This window comes from Mastigoproctus giganteus, chromosome 8 (assembly GCF_048544385.1).
Source record: "Mastigoproctus giganteus isolate SK-2022 chromosome 8, ASM4854438v1, whole genome shotgun sequence".
In the NCBI taxonomy this organism is placed as follows: domain Eukaryota; kingdom Metazoa; phylum Arthropoda; class Arachnida; order Uropygi; family Thelyphonidae; genus Mastigoproctus; species Mastigoproctus giganteus.
The window spans coordinates 65,113,076-65,135,909 of NC_143582.1; the positions used below are offsets into that span (position 1 = coordinate 65,113,076).

The 22,834-nt window shown below is 36.8% G+C and overlaps 1 protein-coding gene across 1 annotated transcript in view; it reads left to right on the forward strand.

The window, feature by feature from the left end:
* LOC150081581 (rap1 GTPase-GDP dissociation stimulator 1-B-like) overlaps nt 1-20,956 on the forward strand; it is a 199,792-nt gene extending 178,836 nt beyond the window's left edge. Inside the window, exons 9-10 of the mRNA XM_090380251.1 lie at nt 4,001-4,129; nt 20,835-20,956. Of these exons, the coding sequence (XP_090236377.1) occupies nt 4,001-4,129; nt 20,835-20,956 (251 nt within the window). The remainder of the gene's footprint in view (nt 1-4,000; nt 4,130-20,834) is intronic.
* The last annotated feature ends 1,878 nt before the right edge of the window (nt 20,957-22,834 follow it).

Here is a 22,834-nt window from a genome sequence, read left to right on the forward strand (position 1 = left end):
TGACAAGTACAGGTCACTGATGAAAAAAAGCCGTGAATTAGGGTTGAAATTGAAAGTGTCTGCAATTCTGCCCAGACACGATAGGAGGGAGTATATGATGAGAGCCCTGTCAATCAATTCGGCCCTGGAAAGATTGTGCAGGGCTCAAGGGGTAAAATTTTTTTCAGCCTGGTCTGTACTTGTTAACAGGAGAGACTGCTTCTACAGGGATGGGATACACTTAAATAGAAAGGGTGCAAGAATGTTTGCTGATGCTATCGAGGCAATGTTAGGTGGGTCGGAAAACTGCTAGATTGGGGGGATACAAGGACTAATAGATTAACAGTAGCCACTGGCAGAGGTGAAAGTGATTCTTGCACTGCTTCTATTGGAATGAGCCGCAGCCTGGAAAATAAGATGCAGGATATTTCAGAGACTGCTGGGAATCATTGGGGTACAAGTAAACACATGGGTTGTGTTAGGGTAGCTAAGAAAAAGAACAGGTGCATGTATACTTGTGTGTACACCAATGCTAGGAGTTTAGTAAATAAATTTGATGAATTTGAGGTATTGCTCAAAACATCAAAGGCAGATATTGTGGGGATTTCAGAGACGTGGTGTCACACAGATATAAGAAATGCAGAACTGGAATTTGGGGAGTACAATGTGTACAGAAAGGATAGACAGGATAGGAAGGGAGGAGGGGTTATGCTATTAATTAAGAAACACATAAAATCCAAGGAAGTGAAGCCAGTCGACATCGCTGGACAGTGCAGTGTCGAGTCAGTTTGGTGTGACATAAGCATTGAGAGATCAAAATTGAGAGTAGGAGTGTGCTATAGGCCTAATGACTCTGATGAGTATAATAAGAAACTGTTCGGAGAAATAGAGTGGGCCAGTAAATCAGAGAGTCTTATAATGGGGGATTTTAATTTCCCAGATATTGACTGGAATTTGGGGGCTGGTCACTCACACAGTAGCAAGGCTTTTGTGGATTTATTGGATGATTGTTTTCTACATCAGCATGTTCGGGAGGCAACTAGAGGGAGTAATACTCTTGATTTGATTATCAGTAGTGATTCTTCATGCATTAAGAATCTGCAGATAAATGAACCACTTGGTGGCAGTGATCACAGTGTGCTGAAGTGGGAGTTACTCAAAGAGGTAACTACCATTAGGGGTAAAGGGAAGGGGTATTGCTTTCGTAAAGGCGACTACAATGGACTGAGACAGTATTTAAATTCTATACAGTGGGATCAACTGATGATATTGCCAACAGCAAATTCAAAATGGGAAGCATTCAAAGAACTTATCGTGGAAGCTACTAGGCTTTACATACCAACTAAGAAATATTGTTCAAGGTTTAGGCCTAAATGGTTGTCAGATGAACTAATGAGGCATATGGCAGAGAAGAAAAATGCATGGGATACATACAAATTAACACGTGACACGGATGCCTATGATAGATACAAGTTGATCTGTAACCAAGTTACAAAGGAGGTTAGGCAGGCGAAGGCAGATTACGAGAGATCCTTGGCAAGGGATGCGAAGAAAAACAGCAAAGAGTTCTTTACTTATGTAAACTCTAGAAGGAAGGGGATGAATCAGATTGGTCCACTTGAGATCGATGGGTCAACTGTTGATGACCCTGCTCGGGTAGCTAACAAACTAAATGAATATTTTGCATCGACATTCACACATGAGGAGTTATTCAGCGAGGGGAATGCCAGAGGTGTATTCAACTCTAGCAGTAAGCTAGAGAATCTTGTAATAACTGAGAGCAAAGTGGAGGAGAAATTGTTGAAGATAAACACAAGAAAGGCACCTGGGGTGGATGGGATCTATCCAGTTATATTAAAGGAGGCAGCAAAGGAGGTAAGCAAACCCTTAGCCATAATTATGAGAGCTTCCTTGGACTCAGGGGAGGTACCCATTGACTGGAGATGTGCAAATGTGACCCCAATTCACAAAGGGGGATCAAAGGCTGACACAAGTAATTATAGACCTGTGAGTTTAACTTCTGTTCCCGGAAAATTAATGGAGGCACTGGTGAAAGAAGCACTGCAGGATCATCTAGACAAGACTTCAGTTATAGCTAGGACACAGCATGGTTTTGTTAAGGGGAAGTCTTGCCTGACCAATTTGATTGGATACTATGATGCAGTCACAAAAGAACTGGATGCAGGGAATAACTTTGATATTATATACTTGGATCTTAGAAAGGCTTTTGATACTGTTGCACATGGAAGACTGCTGCACAAATTGGAGCAGTGTGGCATTGGAGGCAAGTTGCTGCTATGGATAAAGGGGTGGTTGAGGGGGAGAAGACAGAGAGTGGTAATCAATGGACACTGCTCATCGTGGACTAATGTTATTAGTGGAGTCCCTCAGGGTTCAGTATTGGGGCCTTTATTGTTTTCTGTATTTATAAATGATATTGATGATGGTATATCAGGCTTAATGTCCAAGTTTGCAGACGATACAAAGGTTGGCAGGGTTGTCAAGGACACTACTGACACTATGCTGCTGCAACAGGATTTGGAAAGGTTGAGCAGATGGGCTTCGAGGTGGCAAATGAAGTTTAACATTGACAAATGTAAAGTACTACATATGGGAAACAGCAACCCCAGAGCAACGTATCAACTCTGTGGTACTACACTGACAGTGGTAGAGAATGAAAGGGACCTGGGGGTGGTGGTGCAGGCAGATATGAAGTTCTCTGAGCAGTGCAGACGAGCTGCAAGAGTAGCTCATGGTGTATTGTCAATGATATATAGGAATTTTTCTAGCAGGGATAAGGAGGTGATTATTCCCTTGTATAAGGCAATGGTCAGGCCACACCTAGAGTACTGTATACAGGCCTGGAGGCCTCATTTCAGGAAGGATGTAGAGCTGCTGGAACGAGTACAGAGAAGGGCAACTAGATTGGTGAATGGGACAAAGGGGTTCTCTTACGAAGAAAGGCTTAAGTTTTGCAAATTACAGTGTCTGGAAACTAGGCACCAGCGGGGTGATCTGATAGAGGTGTACAAAGCCTTGAATGGTTTGAGCATGCTCAATGCTGATGGGATTCTTCCTCTAGCTCAGAAAAATCACCTGAGAGGGCATAAATTCAAATTGAGGAAAGACAGATGTAGGATAGATGTGCGGAAATTTGCCTTTAGCCAGCGGGTGGTTGGTGGGTGGAACAGACTTCCATCCCTTGTCGTGGAAGTTGATAGCCTAAATAAGTTTAAGGCTCAGCTGGACAGGTATTTCGAACGAACAGAGGGGTGAAGTGGAAGTGGTTATTTTTATTTATTTATGTTACTTTTTTTTTTTTTTTTTTTTTTTTTTTTTTGGCTGATGCTGCATAAGCTTGCTTTCTTGCATCAAATGCCTCTACTAATGCTAATGCTAATGCTAATAATATCCTATCAAATTTGTCAGACAAGACTTTCCCTTAACAAACCCATGCTGTGTCTAAATTATTGCTGCAGTCTTGTCTAGATGATCCTGCAATGCATCTTTAACCAATGACCCCATTATTTTACCCGGAACAGAAGTTAAACTAACTAGTCTGTAATTATTCGTGTCACCCTTCAATCTCCCTTTGTGAATTGGGGATATATTTGCACATCTCCAGTCCGTGGGGACCTCCCCTGAGTCCAAGGATGCTCTCATAATTATGGCTAAGAGTTTTCTTAGTTGCTTTGCCAGCTCCTTTAATATAACTGGATAGATCCCATCCACCCCAGGTGCCTTTCACTAATGGTACCTTTTCAAGAACAGCCTGGTCTTAAATTATTAAATTAAACTTAGTGCATGTATGATATTTTAACTATTTGTATCAGTCTATCTGAAATAAAAGCAATTTTAAAAAAAAAAAGCAAAAGCATTAATGGAATTTGTTTTTTAGAAAATACATTATTACCAAACAAGAAGTATGCAGACTTTTGAATAATTTGTTTAGTATTTGAATATGTATATACATATATCATTTGTATAGAATTTTTTTTCTTTTTCCTCCTCTCTTATGTAGCTGAAATGGAATCACAGATACAAAATTTAGGGGTTGCCTCAGTGTTGCACAACAAATTAATTCAGCCAAATTTATCTCATGAGATGCTTACCAATATTCTGACATTTATATCTGCACTTTGTACATCAGGTAAGTAAAGTGGTATTTATAAGTATTATATGGTGTGTGTGTGTGTGTGTGTGTGTGTGTGAGAGAGAGAGAGAGAGAGAGAGAGAGAGAGAATTGGCTATAATAGGGTACTAGTATCAAAATTGGTAAATTTTCATCTAGCAAGTTAAAATTAAAGTATTCATTTAATATTAGTATTGACAGCATGATGCAAGGAAGCAAAGTTTATAGAACACTAGCAAAAAAAAAAAAAAAAAAAAAAAAAACATTTTGTCATTCCTTTCAATTCCAGTAATCTGTCGAAACTTTCTTTAAATTTATTCAAACTACCTATCTGCACAATACCAGTTGGAAGTTTATTCCAACAGTTGATTATTCTTTGGCTAAATATGAATTTCCATGCCTGTATTCTGCAATTTGGGTGCAAGAATGTTTGCTGATGCTATCGAGGTGGGTCGATAGCATCAGCAAACTGATGCTATGTTAGGTGGTGCTATGTTAGATGGGTCGGAAAACTGCTAGATTGGAGGGATACAAGGAATAATAGATTAACAGTAGTCACTGGCAGAGGTGAAAGTGATTCTTGCACTGCTTCTATTGGAATGAGCAGCAGCTTGGAAAATAAGATGCAGGATATTTCAGAGACTGCTGGGAGTCATTGGGGTACAAGTAAACACATGGGTTGTGTTAGGGTAGCTAAGAAAAAGAACAGGTGCATGTATACTTGCATGTACACCAATGCTAGGAGTTTGGTAAATAAATTTGATGAATTTGAGGTATTGCTCAAAGCATCAAAGGCGGATATTGTTGGGATATCAGAGACATGGTGTCACACAGATATAAGTAATGCAGAACTGGAATTTGGGGAGTACAACTTCTACAGAAAGGATAGACAGGATAGGAAGGGAGGAGGGGTTATGCTATTAGTTAAGAAACACATAAAATCCAAGGAAGTGAAGCCAGTTGACATCGCTAGACAGTGCATTGTCAAGTCAGTTTGGTGTGACATAAGCATTGGGAGATCAAAATTGAGTGTAGGAGTGTGCTATAGGCCTAATGACTCTGAAGAGTATAATAAGAAACTAATAAGGGAAATAGAGTGGGCCAGTAAATCAGAGAGTCTTATAATGGGCGACTTTAATTTCCCAGATATTGACTGGAATTTGTGGATTGGTCACTCACACACTAGCAAGGCTTTTGTGGATTTATTGGATGATTGTTTTCTAAATCAGCATGTTCGGGAGGCAACTAGAGGGAGCAGTACTCTTGATTTGATTATCAGTAGTGATTCTTCATGCATTAAGAATCTGCAGATACAGGAACCACTAGGTGGCAGTGATCATAGTGTACTGAAGTGGGATTTACTCAAAGAGATAACTACCATCTGGGGTAAAGGGAAGGGTTATTGCTTTCGTAAAGGCTACTACGATGGTCTGAGACAATATTTAAATTCTATACAGTAGGACCAACTGATGATGTTACCAACAGCAAACTCAAAATGGGAAGCATTTAAAGAACTTATCTTGGAAGCTAGTAGGCTTTACATACCAACTCAGAATTTCAATGTTTAGGCCTAAATTGGATGTCAGATGAACTAATGAGACATGGCAGAGAAGAAAAATGCATGGGATACATATAAATTAACATGTGACACAGAAGCCTATAATAGATATAAGTTGATCTGTAACCAAGTTACAAAGGAGGTTAGGCAGGCGAAGGCAGATTACGAGAAATCTTTGGCAAGGGATGTAAAGAAAAACAGCAAGGAGTTCTTTACTTATGTAAACTCTAGAAGGAAGGGGATGAATCAGATTGGTCCACTTGATATCGATGGTTCAACTGTTCATGATCCTGCTTAGGTAGCTAACAAACTAAATCAATATTTTGCATCTACATTCACACATGAGGAGTTATTCAGGAAGGGGAATGCCATAGATGAAGTAAACACTGGCAGTGAGCTAGATGATATTGTAATAATTGAGAGTAAAGTGGAGGAGAAATTGATGAAGATAAATACAAGAAAGTGCACCTGTGGTGGACGGGATCTATCCAGTTATATTAAAGGAAGCAGCGAAGGAAGTAAGCAATCCGTTAGCCATAATTATGAGAGCTTCCTTCGAATCAGGGAAGATACCCACAGACTGGAGATGTGCAAATGTAACCACAATTCACAAAGGAGGATCAAAGGCTGACACAAGTAATTATAGACCTGTGAGTTTAACTTCTGTTCCAGGAAAATTAATGGAAGCACTGGTTAAAGAAGCACTGCAGGATCATCTTGACAAGAATTCAGTTATAGCTCAGACACAGCATGGTTTTGTTAAGGAAAGGTCTTGCCTGACCAATTTGATTGGATACTATGATGTAGTCACAAAAGAATTGGATGCAGGGAATAACTTTGATATTATATATTTGGATCTTAGAAAGGCTTTTGATACTGTTGCACATGGAAGACTGCTGCACAAATTGGAGCAGTGTGGCATTGGTGGCAAATTGTTGCTATAGATAAAGGGATGGTTGAGTGGCAGAAGACAGAGAGTGGTAATTAATGGACACTGCTCATCGTGGACTAATGTTATTAGTGGAGTCCCTCAGGGTTCAGTTTTGGGTCCATTGTTGTTTTCTGTATTTATAAATAATATTGATGATGGTATATCAAGCTTAATGTACAAGTTTGCAGATGATACAAAGGTTGGCAGGGTTGTTAAGGACGATACTGACGCTATGCTGCTGCAACAGGATCTGGAAAGGTTGAGCAGATGGGCTGAGAGGTGGCAAATGAAGTTTAACATTGACAAATATAAAGTACTACATATGGGAAACAGCAACCCCAGAGCAACGTATCAACTCTGTGGTACTACACTGACAGTGGTAGAGAATGAGAAGGACCTGGGGGTAATTGTGCAGACAGATATGAAGTTCTCTGAGCAGTGCAGACTGGCTGCAAGAGTAGCTCATTGTGTCTTATAAATGATATACAGGAATTTTTCTAGCAGGGATAAGGAGGTGATTATTCCCTTGTATAAGGTAATGGTCAGGCCACACCTTGAGTACTGTATTCAGGTCTGGAGACCTCATTTCAAGAAGGATGTAGAGCTGCTGGAACGAGTACAGAGAAGGGCAACAAGATTAGTGAACGGAACGAAGGGTTGCTCTTACGAAAAAAAGCTTAAATTTTGCGAATTACAGTGTCTGGAGACTAGGCACCGGCGAGGTGATCTGATAGAGGTGTACAAAGCCTTGAATGGTTTGAGCATGCTCAATGCTGATGGGATACTGCCTCTTGCTCAGAAAAATCACCTGAGAGGGCATAAATTCAAATTGAGGAAAGGCAGATGTAGGATAGATGTGCAGAAATTTGCCTTTAGCCAGCGGGTAGTTGGTTTGTGGAACAGACTTCCATCCCTTGTTGTGGAAGTTGATAGCCTAAATAAATTTAAGGCTCAGCTGGACAGGTATTTCGAACGAACGGAGGGGTGAAGTGGAAAGTTTTTTTTTTTTTTTGGCTGATGCTGCATAAGCTTGCTTTCTTGCATCATATGCCTCTACTAATGCTAACCACCCTTTTCCGACTGTCACTCTGAGAAAGAGTAAAGATTTCATCAGCATTTAGTTTACGTAACCTTTTAAAAGCCTTATATGCTTCAATTAGGTCACCGTCAAGATGCCTACTTTCCAGAGACTGCAGTTTACAAAACCCTGCTTTTGCTTAGTAAGAATGTCCTTTTGTGTCCCAACTACTCTTGTTGCTCTTATCTACCCCCTTTCTAACAGATCTATTTCTTTCCTAAAATGATTTTTTCAAAGCTGTATGCACTATTCCAGATGTGGCCTAATCATTGCCTTATACAGTGGAATAATAACCACTTTGTCTTTGCTGGCAGAATTCTTGTATATCACTGACAGAAACCATACAGTTCTGTCAGTGATATACAGAAACAGTAGTCAATCTGTAGCAGAGAATTTCACATCAGACTGTACAATTACCCCAAGATCTATTTCATACTCCATATCTTCAATTTGGTACCACCAAAATGGTATGTTATTCTGCAGTTGCTGCTGTTCAAATGCCATACCTTGCATTTATCACTGTAAAACATCAAATGCTATTTTCCAACCCATTGCTAGTTTATTTAGATCACTTTGAAGTAGCATACCCTGATTACCCTCATTAGCCACTGTGCTCACCTTTACATCATCGGTAAACTTGTACATTGAACTTGAAACACCTACAACAATATTTTAATAAATATTAAAAACAATAAGAGCCCCAGCACTGACCCCCATTGAATTCCATCCATCACATTACTCCGAGAAGAGCCATGGCCATTTATAGTCACTCTTTGTTTTTGCTTAACCAATCCTTTATCCGTAGTAGTAACTTGTCTCTAATGCCACATTGCTCTAATTTATGCAACAGTTGTATATGTGGTACAGCATCAAAAGGCTTTACTGAATTGTAAGCATATGATATTAAAGTTATTCTATACATCCAGTTCCTTTGTGACAATCTCATAACATGTAGTGAACCCTGATCTCTCTTTAACAAACCCATGCTGTGATTGTCTTATGATTCATGTGTAAATATAGATGCAAAGTCTTATGGTTCATGTGTAAATATAGATGCAAAGTCTTATGGTCCATGTGTAAATATAGATCAGCAGTTTGTATAGGATCATCAACAGTTCATATCCATAACATCATACCATTCATAACCATTAGAATGATGTAATTCATCCATTTCCTTCTACCATTAACATATGCAAATAATTCCTTGCTGTTTTTATTTGCACTCTTAACCAGTGAGCAGTACTACTGGATGATGAAGTGGTTCTCCAAATATAATTGCATTTAAGTTAAATATTACTAAACTTAAATATAACTGAGTGGGCAGCTTGCAATCTATTAATTGTTTTGTAGCCAGCAGACTTTAGAAGGATGTGAGTAAACACACTATGGCATTATGTTTACTTATGCATATAAACATTCAGGCCATCAATATTGTGCTACTGAACAGTTCCTCATCCATTAACTTGCATTAAGTCCTGATGTATCCCTGTATTTATTCCATATTTGATAACTGTGATTGACAAGAAAAGTGGCCTTTGCTAACTTATTTACAGGAAAGGATAGTGCTTTGGCTTGTATTTCTAGACTTCTGACAATGTGCAATGCAAATTAAGAGCACTTGCCAGTCTGCACATTTATCTTATTTGAAAATAACTATTCCTGATGTCATTTCTCCACTTGTTCTCAAAACCTGTATTCCTGAGCTTTCTCATGTTATGTGTTGCTTAGGAAATTTCACTTGGAAATTTGCTCATATCTGTTCAATTGTTAAAAAGGGTGTAAAATCCCTCCTATCCAATTATCGTTCCATTGAACTTATCTCTACTCTTCAAAGTAATGGATAAATTTATTGACCACCAACTCAATCTATCTTGAAACCTTCCATCTAATCAATAATTGTCAATGTGGATTCCATCAGTGTTGATCCACTGGTAATATAGTTGCTTGTTGCCACCCATCTTTGGACAAATTTGATAGAAAAGTTTGGTGAAGCTCAAGCAATTGCTCTTTACTTTTCTAAGGCTTTTTATCATGTGTGGCATAAAAGTCTTCTAAATCAGCTCCTATCTTATGGATTACTGACTCTTTTTTTTTTTTTTTTGCGATTGTATTTCCAATTTACTCACGCTCTCTCTCTCTCTCTCTCTCTCTCTCTCTCTCTCTCTCTCTCTCTCTCTCTCTCTCTCTCTCTCTGCTACTCTTTTTCTCTTGTATATTAATCACCTTCTTCCACTGACTGGAAATCCTATTCATAGTTTTGCTGATGATAGCACACTACATTTCACCTTCCAATTTGAGAAACCTTGTCCTGCACAAACACTTTCAACTTCCTGAATATTCTCCACCAAGTCATTAAATGCTGAACTCCAGGTAATTCTGTAATTGCCTAAAGAACATTTAGCTAAACTTTAATCCCTCTAAAACTCTGTTTGTATGTCTTATTTATCACAAAAAAGGAGTGTTCTGCGTGTATGTTCATCTTTAATGACACCCAGATTTCTTGATATGATTTCTCATATCTAGAAATCATTCAGAGATCTTCATATCTCTACTAGGTATTATCCTAACTTGTAATCTCTCTTGAGAAAGGCACATCACAAATGTTGTTTCCTCTGCATAAAAAAAAAAACTGGGTTTTCTTTTTCTCCTTTTGTGTTACCTTGCTTCTAAACAACTCACTCTATATAAATCTGAATCTGCCCTACCATGGAATATCATCTGGGGTAGTGCCTCCCCACCACCTTCTTCTCCCAAGCTTCTAGACTCCACTCACAAAAAAGGCAGTCAGTTTATTAATGAGCCTGACAAAGTCTCTTCACTGTGTCTTAGACATTCAGTTTTTGCTGCATGCCTTTTTTGTAGATACATCCATGGGCACTGTTCTTCAGAATTGGCATCTGTAGATCCCCCCCCCTCTCTCTCTCTCGTGCCCCCTTCTCATTTCACTCATCCACCCGCTCCAAGTGTTTGTCTAGTTCTGTCTTGAATCTGTTTAATCTATCAACTTCTACAATGACAGATGGAAGTTTGCTCCAGCAATCAACCACCTGCTGGCTAAAGGCAAACTTCCACACATCTTTCCTCAATTTGAATTTATGCCCTCTCAGGCGATTATTCTGAGCAAGAGGAAGAATCCCATCAGCATTAAGCATGCTCAAACCATTCAAAGCTTTATACACCTCAGTCAGATCACCTCACAGGTGCCTAGTCTCCAGACACTATAATTTGCAAAACTCAAGCCTTTCTTCGTAAGAGCAACCCTTTGTTTCATTCACTAATCTTGTTGCCCTTCTCTGTACTCGTTCCAACAGCTCTACATCTTTCTTAAAATGAGGTCTCCAGACCTGTATGCAGTACTCAAGGTATGGCCTGATCATTGCCTTATACAAGGGGATAATCACCTCCTTATCCTCTGCTAGAAAAATTCCTGTATATCATTGACAAGACACCATGGACTACTCTTTCAGACCGTCTGCACTGCTCAGAAAACTTCATATCTGCCTGCACAATTACCCCCAGGTCCTTTTCACTCTCTACCTCTGTCAGTGTAGTACCACACAGTTGATACTTTACTCTAGGGTTACTGCTTCCCATATGCAGTACTTTACATTTGTCAATGTTAAACTTCAGTTGCCACCTCTCAGTCCATCTGCTCAACTTTTCTAGATCCTGTTACAGCAGCGTACTGTCATTAGTGTTATTAACAACGCTGCCGATCGTATAGTCTCCGAACTTAAACATTAAGACTGATATACCATCATTAATGAATACAGAAAACAACAATGGACCCAACACTGAATCCTTGGGGACTCCACTAATAACATTAGTCCATGAAGAGCAGTGTCCATTGATTACCACTCTGTGTCTTCTCCCACTCAACCATCCCTTTATCCATGGCAGCAATTTGCCTCCAATGCCACACTGCTACAATTTGTGCATCAGTCTTCCATGTGCCACATTATCAAAAGCCTTTCTAAGATCCAAATATATGATATCAGAATTATTCTTTGCATCCAGTTCCTTTGTGACTACATCATAGTATCCAATCAAATTGTTCAGACAAGACTTTCCTTTAACAAACCCATGCTGTGTCCGAGCTATAACTGAAGTCTTGTCTAAATGATCCTGCAATGCTTCTTTAACCAGTGCCTCCATTAATTTCTCTGGAACAGAAATTAAACTAACAGGTCTGTAATTACCTGTGTCCCCCTTTGATCCTCCTTTGCGGATTGAGGTCACATTTGTACATTTCCAGTCCATGGATACCTCCACTGAGTCCAAGGAAGCTGTCATAATTATGGCTCAGGGTTTGCTTACTTCCTTTGCTACCTCCTTTAATATAACTGGATAGATTCCGTCCACCCCAGGTGCCTTTCTTATGTTTATCTTCAACAATTTCTCCTCCACTTTACAAGTTATTACAAGGTTACCTAGCTTACTGCCAGAGTTTAATACACCTGTGGCATTCCCCTCCCTGAATAACTCCTCATGTATAAATGTAAATGCAAACTATTATTCATTTAGTTTGTTAGCTACCTGAACATGATCATCAACAGTTGAGCCATCGATATCCAGTGGATCAATCTGATTCATCCCCTTCCTTCTAGAGTTTACATAAGTAAAGAACTCTTTGCTGTTTTTCTTTGCATCCTTTGCCAAAGATTTCTTGTAATCTGCCTTCACCTGCCTAACCTCCTTTGTAACTTGGTTACAGACCAGCTTATATCTATCATAGGCTTTTGTGTCACCTGTTAATTTATATGTATCCCATGCATTTTTTTTCTCGGCCGCATGTCTAATTAGTTAATCTGACATCCATTTAGGCCTAAATTTTGAACAATATTTCTTAGTTGGTATGAAAAGCCTAGTAGCTTCCATGATTAATTCTTTGAATGCTTCCCATTTTGAATTTGCTGTTGGCGGCAACATCATCAGTTGGTCCCACCGTATAGAATTTAAATACTGTCTCAGACCACTGTAGTCACCTTTACGAAAGCAAAAACCCTTCCCTTTACCCCTGATGGTAGTTACCTCTTTGAGTAAATCCCACTTCCACACACTGTGATCACTGCCACCTAGTGATTCCTTTATCTACAGATTCTTAATGCATGAAGAATCACTATTGATAATCAGATCAAGAGTGTTACTCCCTCTAGTTGCCTCCCGAACATGCTGCTGTAGAAAACAATCATCCAATAAATCCATAAAAGCCTTGCTAGTGTGTGAGTGACCAACCCACAAATTCCAGTCAATCTCTGGAAAATTAAAATCCTCCATTATAAGACACTATAAGATTTACTCGCCCACTCTATTTCTCTGCACAATTGCTCATTATACTCATCAGATTCATTAGGCGTATAGCACACACCTACTCTCATTTTTCCTTTCTCAGTGCTTATGTCACACCAAACAGACTCAACATTGCATTGTCCACCAACATCAATTGGACGCACTTATTTAGATTTTGTGTGTTTTTAAATTAAAAGCATAACCCCTCCTCCCTTCCTGTCCTGTCTATCCTTTCTGTATACATTGTACTCCCCAAATTCCAATTCTGCACTGCTTATGTCTGTGTCTGTGTGACACCACGTCTCTGCTATCCCAACAGTATCTGCCTTTGGTGTCTTGACTAGCACTTCAAGCTCATCAAATTTATTAACTGTACTTCTAGCATTGGTGTAGAAAAAGTATACATACACCTGTTTCTACTTTTAGTTGCCCTAACACAGCCCATGTATTTACTTGTTCCACTATGACTCCCAGCAGTCCTGGAAATCCCCATTGCCTTGCTTTTCAGGCTGCTGCTCAATTGCATTTCAATAGAAGCAGTGCAAGAATTACTTTCATCTTTTACTGTTAATCTATTAGTCTGTGTATCCCGCCCCCAAGCTAACAGTTTTCCATCCCACCTAACTCTGCCTCGATGGCATCAGCAAATATTCTTGCACCCTTTCTATTTAAGTGTATCCCATCCCTGTACATTGATAATGAAACAGCTGTTGCATTTGATAACATCTGTTTTTGTAGTTAAGAATGCATAGAAGACAGACTGTTCAAATCAAATTGGATTCTTTCTTTAAGTTAGATTAATTTATTAAAGAGTTAATTGTTTTTACGTTTCCTTTAATAACGCTGATTCTACTTCTTTATAGTTTATTATACTAATTATACACTTTCATTTCAATTATGTTTTTTTTTCTTTTGGCATTTCTTATAAATAAACGAAAATCCAAATAAAATATTATTCTTATTATTGGGCAGAGTTAGTATTAAAAGATATATATATATATATATAAGCTAAATTAAAATAGGATATTTGCCAGTAGCATGGCAAACCAGTAGAGTGAAATTTGATCATATATATATATATATATATATATATAGATACACTTACACACATACATACATACATATATACATACATACACACTGGTGTTCATAGAAAGTGCATAACCTAGGTTAGAAATTTCACATTTCTAACCTAGATTAGAAATGTGAAATGTGAATCTAACCCTTTTTCGCAATGGTATGTTATTTTAATGACTAGCATCACAAATAGATATATAAACTAAAGATATTTATTAATAGTTAAGGCAAAGCTAAGTAATATTTCACAGGTGCTCTCAAAATATTCCAAAATGAGCATTTGCAACCATTATATAATAGTTTTGGTAAGCACGACAATTATGGCTGAAATGTTATCAGAAACCCTCTGTTTGCTTCAGTTTATCATTTTAAATGGAAAACAAAATGAAAAGTTCACCAGGTGCAAACTAATATTTAGTTGAACTGTATTTGGCCCTGATGACAGCAGACACTATCGAGGCATTGACAGGAACTGATAGTTCGTGGTTCCAAACACGAATTATGGCTTCCTGAAGTTCACGAAGGGTCTTTGGTTTCTTTTTGGAAACTGCAGATTCCACACGATGCCAACAGTTCTCTATATGATTCAGGTCCAGGCTGTTTCCCGGCCATCTAAGAGTTGTAATGGACCGTTCTTCCAACCATTTTTTTCACCTGTAACAAAGTGAACACATTACTGTCGAACCTCTAATGAAGAAATGAAGCTAAAGTAACTACAGAAGTGCCTACTTACACTTTTCGCCCGATGACAAGGAGCAGATGTTCTGAAAGATGCAGTTACTTGGCTGGTTGAAATGGTCTCTAATGGTTGGCAGCAATTTGTAGCAGTTATAAACTGTAGGTGACCTACTCCACGATACGAAATGTACCCCCGTATCATTTGGCTGGTAGGAAATTTCAATGTAGACACCATACAGTCTGGATGATATTCTTCACCACGTGTACGGCGAATCGTTTGTCTCCCATCAGAGCCATGCAGGTTGAATTTCTTCTCATCCAAGAAAATAACTGTTATAACTGAAAATAACTTCCAGTGCTCGGGGGTCCATTTGACATGCTCCTTACACCAAATTAATTGGGCCTTTTTCATTTTTTGTGCGAGGAGGGGCTTCTTCTTAGGACGACTGACTACAAGTCCATTTTTGAAGAGACATAATAGCTATACAATACATACTACTGTGCGTGCATTTATTTGTTCATGCAGAGATGAAGAGCGGGGTCCGACTCTTAAAGAATTTTGGAAAGAATTCCTTATTTTAGATGCAATCAAAATAATAAAATGAGCCTGGGACAAAATTACAGAGAAAAACATGAAGGGCATTTGGAATAAACTTTGTCATCAGTTTATTGATAATTTTGAAGGATTTCAAGAACCAGCAAAGATCGTACAAAATGAAACAGAAGTAGTCATTAATATTGCTAACCAAATTAGCTTGAGGTTTCTACAACTGACATCACTGATCTGTTTCAAATACACAATACAGTGCTGACAAATGAAGACATCCTGGAAATGGCAAAATGTGAAGAAGCTGAGGAAGAAAAAGATTTAACAGCTGAAACTCCCGTTTGTTCCTTCACTCTCAACACATAGAAAAAGCAATTAAGATTTTCAAGTCACAAGATTCAAATTTCAATCGCACTAGAAAAGTTGCTACAGATTTAAAAAAAAAATGCTTATGCATGCTATCGTGATATTTATAAAGAAAAGAGAAGGCTGTCATGGAAACAAATGACTCGAAGCATTTCCGAAGAAGAAGATGACTACTTGTGCTTCCAACAAACCAACAGTAAGTGAAGAACCATCAACAAGTGTGCATTTAGTTTATGATGATGAAGAATAAACATTCTTTAACATTTGGATGACATAAACAATTTTATAATTATTATAATTTGCTTGATTTTAAAGGCTATATTTTCATTTCTTTTGAATAAATAAATCATTGTTTAAGCATGAACTATTGTTTTGTTGACCTTCATTAACATAACTATGGTCAAATTTCATTGTTGAGAATGTAACCCCTGTTTTTAACATTACGCCTATGGAAAATAAATTCCCGCTTTACGAGCACGCGCTAGGAATGAATTAACTCGTAAAGTTGGGAACTACTTGTATATATATAAATATACACCGAAGAAAATGTTTTTTGATCTGCAAAAAAACTTGACTGTTTTTTTTATCACTTTACCTTGAGATGTGCCAAAAATGGTCATTTTTGGCACACCTCATCAAGGTAAAGAATGACCATAAAAAAATGACCATTTTTGGCACATAATTACCAAAAAAGGGGAAAAAAAAACTGAAAATTTAGGTCCCTTGAATTAATATAGATTCCCGGAATTTCATTAATATAGATCCCTATATTAATGAGATTCTGCTATATATTTTCTATAAATAAAATAAGCTTTTGAATACTTTAATTTCTATACAGATATATATTTAATTGTTTTATTTATTATTGATTTTAAAGTTAACTTAATTAAAGCTGAAATTACCACTCCTGTATATTAGAAAAAGTGAACACAATGGTTCATTAAATGTAATTCTGAACAATATTTGTTAGAATGAAATTTGAATGCAACAAGATGATTTATGTTCCTTGAAGAGTTCACTGTGACAGCTCCCTTAATGGATGTCTCTTGTTGTGGACATTCGGGCTTTGGTACCAGCCAGATATTAGAAATTACACATTAAATGACCTCTCCAGAATGGACACTCTCTAATACAGGCAGGGGCACTTTCAAGGGTTTTGGATGGATTTGCAATGAAAGTCATTACAGTCAGACTTGTTGATGGCCATAGATTACTCATTGTATAGATGGCATTATATGTTGTTTATATGCTCACTGCTGCTGGTAAGGAATGTTTACAGACTTATTTAGACTGTCTGATGAGGTTCCACTGCGCTGCATCACTTAGCAAAGCAATCTTGGGGATTTTCCTCATCTGTGAATATACACTGGATCCTCCATGATTTATGTGTGGAAATTCAAATTTGCCCAAATTATTTCTAGATACAGTCAATCCTCATATAGCATGTGTTCCTAGAAACCCTCGTGCAATATAAACAACAGGCCCTATGGGAAAAATAGGGTTAGATGCCGACCACCCAAGATTGAACACACATTTGTAACCGAAACATTACCAAACACAATAAATTATCGTAATAAAATACTTTTGTATTTTATTACGACTATTACGTAATAAAATATTGCTAATGCTTTTGCTTCTATCGTAAGCAAACTTGTTTTTTGTTTGATTTTCTATCGAAACAGATGACATCCGTTAGATCTCTTCCAATTCTTTGTGTCTTAATCTAATGGATTTTAATTACACTTTGAGTTGTTTTTATTTTCTCTGCATTCTTTGTAATTCTCGGCGTTGCCTCTTTTAGGGCTGTAGCACATGCAATATCACATGGTCTTTCATTTCACTCAAAGCGTTTCACAATTTCATATTTTTTCTCTATCGACTGAGGTGGACTGGCCATAAGCCTTACCAGGGAAACCCTGGTGGGCCGGAGGCCGGTGTGATTTTGGCCATAAACGCTAGTATGAGGCCACTACAAATTTTCCTGGGTAAGAATTTTTGACCCAATTCGCCTCTGTTTATCGATATTGCTTTTCTTTTTCTCTCTGAATCTGTAGTGTCTTCACCAGGACGCTTCCTTTTCACACCTTTTAAGTATTTTACTCATTTTTAGGGAATAAAGCACAATTACAAAATGAGGAGGCACGCTTGATACACATAAACAAAGCTGCGTGCGTGTAGCAACTGAATAAACAACACCGTAAAGGCAGAGACACTATGAACACCTCACTAGCTCACATTTCTGGGGGTTACTGCCATAAAACATTTTTTTCCAGTTGCGTTCCTGCTAGTGGAATCTGTTATAAACTGGTAGTAAACTCAATCTAATTGCATTACCGATAGCTGGAATTGTGTGGGTTTTTATGTTATTATGGTGAAATGTGTTTCCCCTTCACTGATATAAAAAACATAAATACATTTTCAGAATCTTCTCTTCATTCCTATCGTGTTGCGTTCAGTTGGGGTGATTCCGCGTTCGACTGCCATTTCTTGTAAACACAAAGGCGAATCATGCATAAGCGAATTCAGTTCTTGTTATATACGATATCGTTCCCCTATTTATAAATTGTGTATGATCGAATTCGTGTAGTGTAAACACATGTTATACGAGGACTGACTGTACTTGTATTTTTTGTACACAAAGGCAAATGAAATCATGGTTAGAAACTGTCCACATAATGTAAATTATGCCACTCTTTCGAAATATGCAATGACTAGTCATACTGATAACACTATTGGTATGTGATACTATGCCTCCATAGCCAGGACAGGAGCGAGAGTGCAGCAGCACACGCTCTTTAAGTAGACCGGGGTTCAAGTTCCTGACTGCTAAATATGGTTGATCTACCAATTCACACTGGACCAGTATGACAGATTATGGTCCATTACCCTCATCATGAATTGTTGAGGAGGCTTCCATCCTGCAGTGGATTGATAATGGCTGCCGCTTACTGTGGATCTAGTGTGTAGTTGAATGACAGTTAGAAAAACAGTTGAGTGAAGAAGCAAAGGCTACAGGATTTTAAGTGCATGCTCCTTTCAATTTATAAATCAGAAAATCCCAGAGCTTTGAAATATATTAAAAAACAGTAGCGTGACCACTTGTGGTTCAATAGTCGAGTGTGGATGACAGGAGAAATGTTTGGTGACAGGTTTGTAAAGGAATTTTGCCCAGAAGTTGAACGATATTGCAAAAGGCAGAATTTGCAATACAAGGCACTGTTATTAGTCAATAATTCCCCAAGTCATTTGTAAAACCCAGAAATCATGAGCGAAAATGTTAAAGTTGTGTTTTTGTTGATTCAGCTAACAGATCAAGGCATCATTTCTACATTTAAAAAATTATATTTAAAGTGAACCTTTAATTCTATGTCAGTACCTGGAAAATCCATAGGTAAATTGTGACTTTTTGAAATCTTACACAATAATGGATGCAATTAACAACATTCATGGTGTATGGACTGGCATAAAAGAAGCTATAATGAATGCTTGCTGGAAGATACCGTGGCTAGAATGCATTCATATGCAGAAGAAGCGGTTGTGAAAGACATTGCTGAATTGGTAGCACTTCGGAGACAGCTTAGTTGTTGTTGTTATTTGGTTTTTAGGAGCATTAGCAACTAAGGCCATATTGCTCCGGGGATATACGGTGGTCATTCCCTGACCTTTCCGCATCCTCCGTATTTGGTGGGCATGGGTTCGAACCCCAGTCTAATCAAGAAGCATGTGCTATGCACTGCTGCTCCTGCCCACCTGGCTATGGAGGCGCCGACAGCTTAGTGGCAAGGACTTTGATGACCTTCTGCCTGTTGACATCATGGAAATTGTAAACAGTCATGAAGAGGAATTGTTGGTTAGAGTGTGAAAGAGAAAATGAAGAAGAGCAATAAAAGGATGATATTGCACCTGTGCCACCTGTGAACGTCTTAACCATTTCCAACTTATAGAAGGTTGGAAGGTTAGTTAAGCACACTGGCTCTATATAATCTAATGTTGGCCAAATTAAAGATGGAAGTTGGACTGCCAGCGGTACTGGAGTTTTTCGGTTACCCTGAACAGGAACTTCTGGCACAGTATGCCCATCAGTGATGGACTCCGATTAGTATCTAAATATTATGTGAGTTTTTAAGTAAATAAGCTCATTTATTCTAAACTTTTGTTTTTATCATTTCCTATTTGTATTACCCTATGTAATTAATATCATAAAAAAACTTGTAAAGTTAGAAATAGATCTTAGAACCTAATCCTCTATTTTCTTTTGTTTCTTAAGTTTCATTTGCATGAATTTTGAGTGTGCAAGGTTCCTGGAAAATGGAACCCAAGCGTATATGGAGGTCTACTGTACTGACTGACTGTACCTCAATTAAAATGCTATATAATACTTGGTATTACTTTCATTACTGCTTTGGTGACAGCAGTGCCCATATTTTTGACTGAGGGATGATGATGACAATTTTCACATGGTGATACAAAGCACTTTCACTCAGCAGTGAGAAATGGCAGTCATTTACAAAGCTACTTGTAAAGATTTATCAAAGTTTGTTCACATATGCAGGTTTCCCCTCTGGAATGCTGGTCAAAATTTCCCTTTGCATTATTACGTTGACTGCATCTTAATTTTTTAAGAAAGAAAATTTCTTGCTATTTGTGATAGGGCGGTATGCAGAAATTTAGAAGTGGGGATTGATTCATTGGGGGGGGAAGTTGTATCCTATTACATTATTAGAAATTTATGTAAGCAGAAACAATGAATATGGACTGAAAATAGTAAATGATCTTATTATCCATAATGAAAATGAAACTGCCAGAATGAAATTCTCTAAATAATCTAAACTAATATTAATTTTTACTAAAAGTTAATTAACTTTTTTGACTTAATTAACTTTTACTAAAATTTAATTTTAGTAAAAGTAAAAGTTATTGATTACCATTGTAAAAATATTTACAATGGTAATCAATGAAAAAAAAACTCTCAGTAAGCAACCAGTTATGGTGAATTTCATTTTTCCAAATTGTCTAAATTGGTTACATTGACCTCTGAAAATCTGACACCTATATAGTGGAGACTTTCTTCTAACCCAGTGGTGTCAGCTTCAGAGAAGTTTCAATTTGTAATAGGTTTTATTGTATCCTATAATAATAATTATTATAATATCCTTTAATGAAAGTAGTTTGTTTTAATTTTTCTTTTTCTTTTTATAGACCCAATAAAAGCTGAGCTTATGAATGCTGGGATTCATAATGACCTGGCTAATCAGATGGATCAAATAGATACCAAGTTGTCTACAGACTTACTTAATACCTTACAACTGCTAAAACTTTAGCCTTTTGAAAGAAATTGTGCTGTCAAAATAGTAATGGAGAATTGCATTTGAAAATAAAGGCAGATTCCTATTATTATAGTTACAAATAAAATGATTAGTGAATACTGAAACTTGAACAATGATTGAATGAATTTTAAATGCAGTGGTAAAGTATTATAGCACTGCTTCTTTCAGGTTCACTGAACATTCCAAAAAATCTTTATAGCAGACTTTTTTAATAACATTTAATTTTTATTTATTTTACTTTAACTAATTAGATTTCTAGTTTTATAGGCAGTATAGCTTTCTGAAGCACCATCTTTTGCCAGTAGGAGATAGTAAAAGTAGTTAACAAATGGTAGTAATAATAAATTTTAATAAGAAAAGCACAGAACATTTGTCACCTTAATAATTATATTTATAATGTTTTAGATATAACTGCAGCTTACATAAAAAATAATTAATCCAGTTTAAAATTGTTTTGTAGATTTGATATGCATTTGTACATTGTTTATCACTACTGATTTATGTATTTAGTTTACTGAAATTGTATTTATAATTTTACTAAAAAAGTTATTCCCATAAAAAATCCAAGACAGAATTGTAAATCTTCAAAAAATATACATTTTATAGAATAACTGTTATAAAATAAATATCCTTCTGTTCCAGTTTCAGGTTTTGAGCAGAGTAAGCTGTGTAGTCTTATTTGCTCATGCCAAGACATTTTCTGTATGTTACTTTGTCTAAACCAGTTGATGAATACCTTTTGTTTCATTTAAGTTTTCTTCATAGGATTATTTTTGATATTAAAAATGAATGAATATATATGTATATGTTGCAGTAATTTTTAAGTGCTAGAATCCTCTTCATGACATATCATAAATTTTTGACATTAAATAATCTTAATATTATAATATATATGAGATTTCAAAATATACTAATAACATAGTGAAATATTTAACCTGTGGTTATCTTGGTTAGTTGTTATTACCATGCTGTTTCATCTCAGCATTGCATTGCATTTTGTTTCTTGATTAATATTTATTTTATAAGTATATAACTGTTCACTGTGGCTTTCCTAATATTCCATGGTTCTGTACACAGCAATTAAATCTAGCAACAAATACATCACAGGCACATTATTAACACTATCCAAAAAATCTCAGTGCAGAACAAGTCAATCTATCCTGTTACATGTTTTAGATGTTATAGCTATAACATAAATCATAATGTATTTCTTTAATATAATCAGGATATTATATTATGGTGTTCTCTGGCAGTGTGATACATCACAAATTCTCCTATTGTATTTTATTTTGTTATCTTGTTATTGAGCTTTTAGAGCTTTAAAAAAATTATGGATATTTCAGGTGTGGAGGGGAGATTTTGTTCATTTGTACAAGTACAAATTAACAGAAAATAACAGTGCAGCTTTCTGTCAATATAGAGAATGGATACTTTGTTGCAGAATCTGTACTTAAACTTAAAAAAAAAAAAAAAAAAAAAAACTTTATGGAATTAATTTTTTTTTTCTTGCTGCATTTAAAAAATGTAAAATTTTTAAAAATCTATAATGTGTTGCATGTGAATAGATAGTTACATGCCACTGTATCAACAAGAAATTGGGATAAAATAAGGAGATTTTCTTGAATTTAGAGTAAAACCCTTTAAAAACCTCAATATTAAAAAAATAAGTTTTTGAAGTACCTTAATTCAACTTGTTAAAATTCAACTTTTATAAAGCTTCATGCATTTCAGTAGAAAAATAAAATGCACTGAATAACAATTAGCTTCTGTTATGTTGGTTCTGTTGTTTTATTGAACAAAGAAAAAGCACATTTTGATTGCCACTTTGAAGTAGTGTAAATGTATGTCAGGGATACCCAACTACAATAGTTT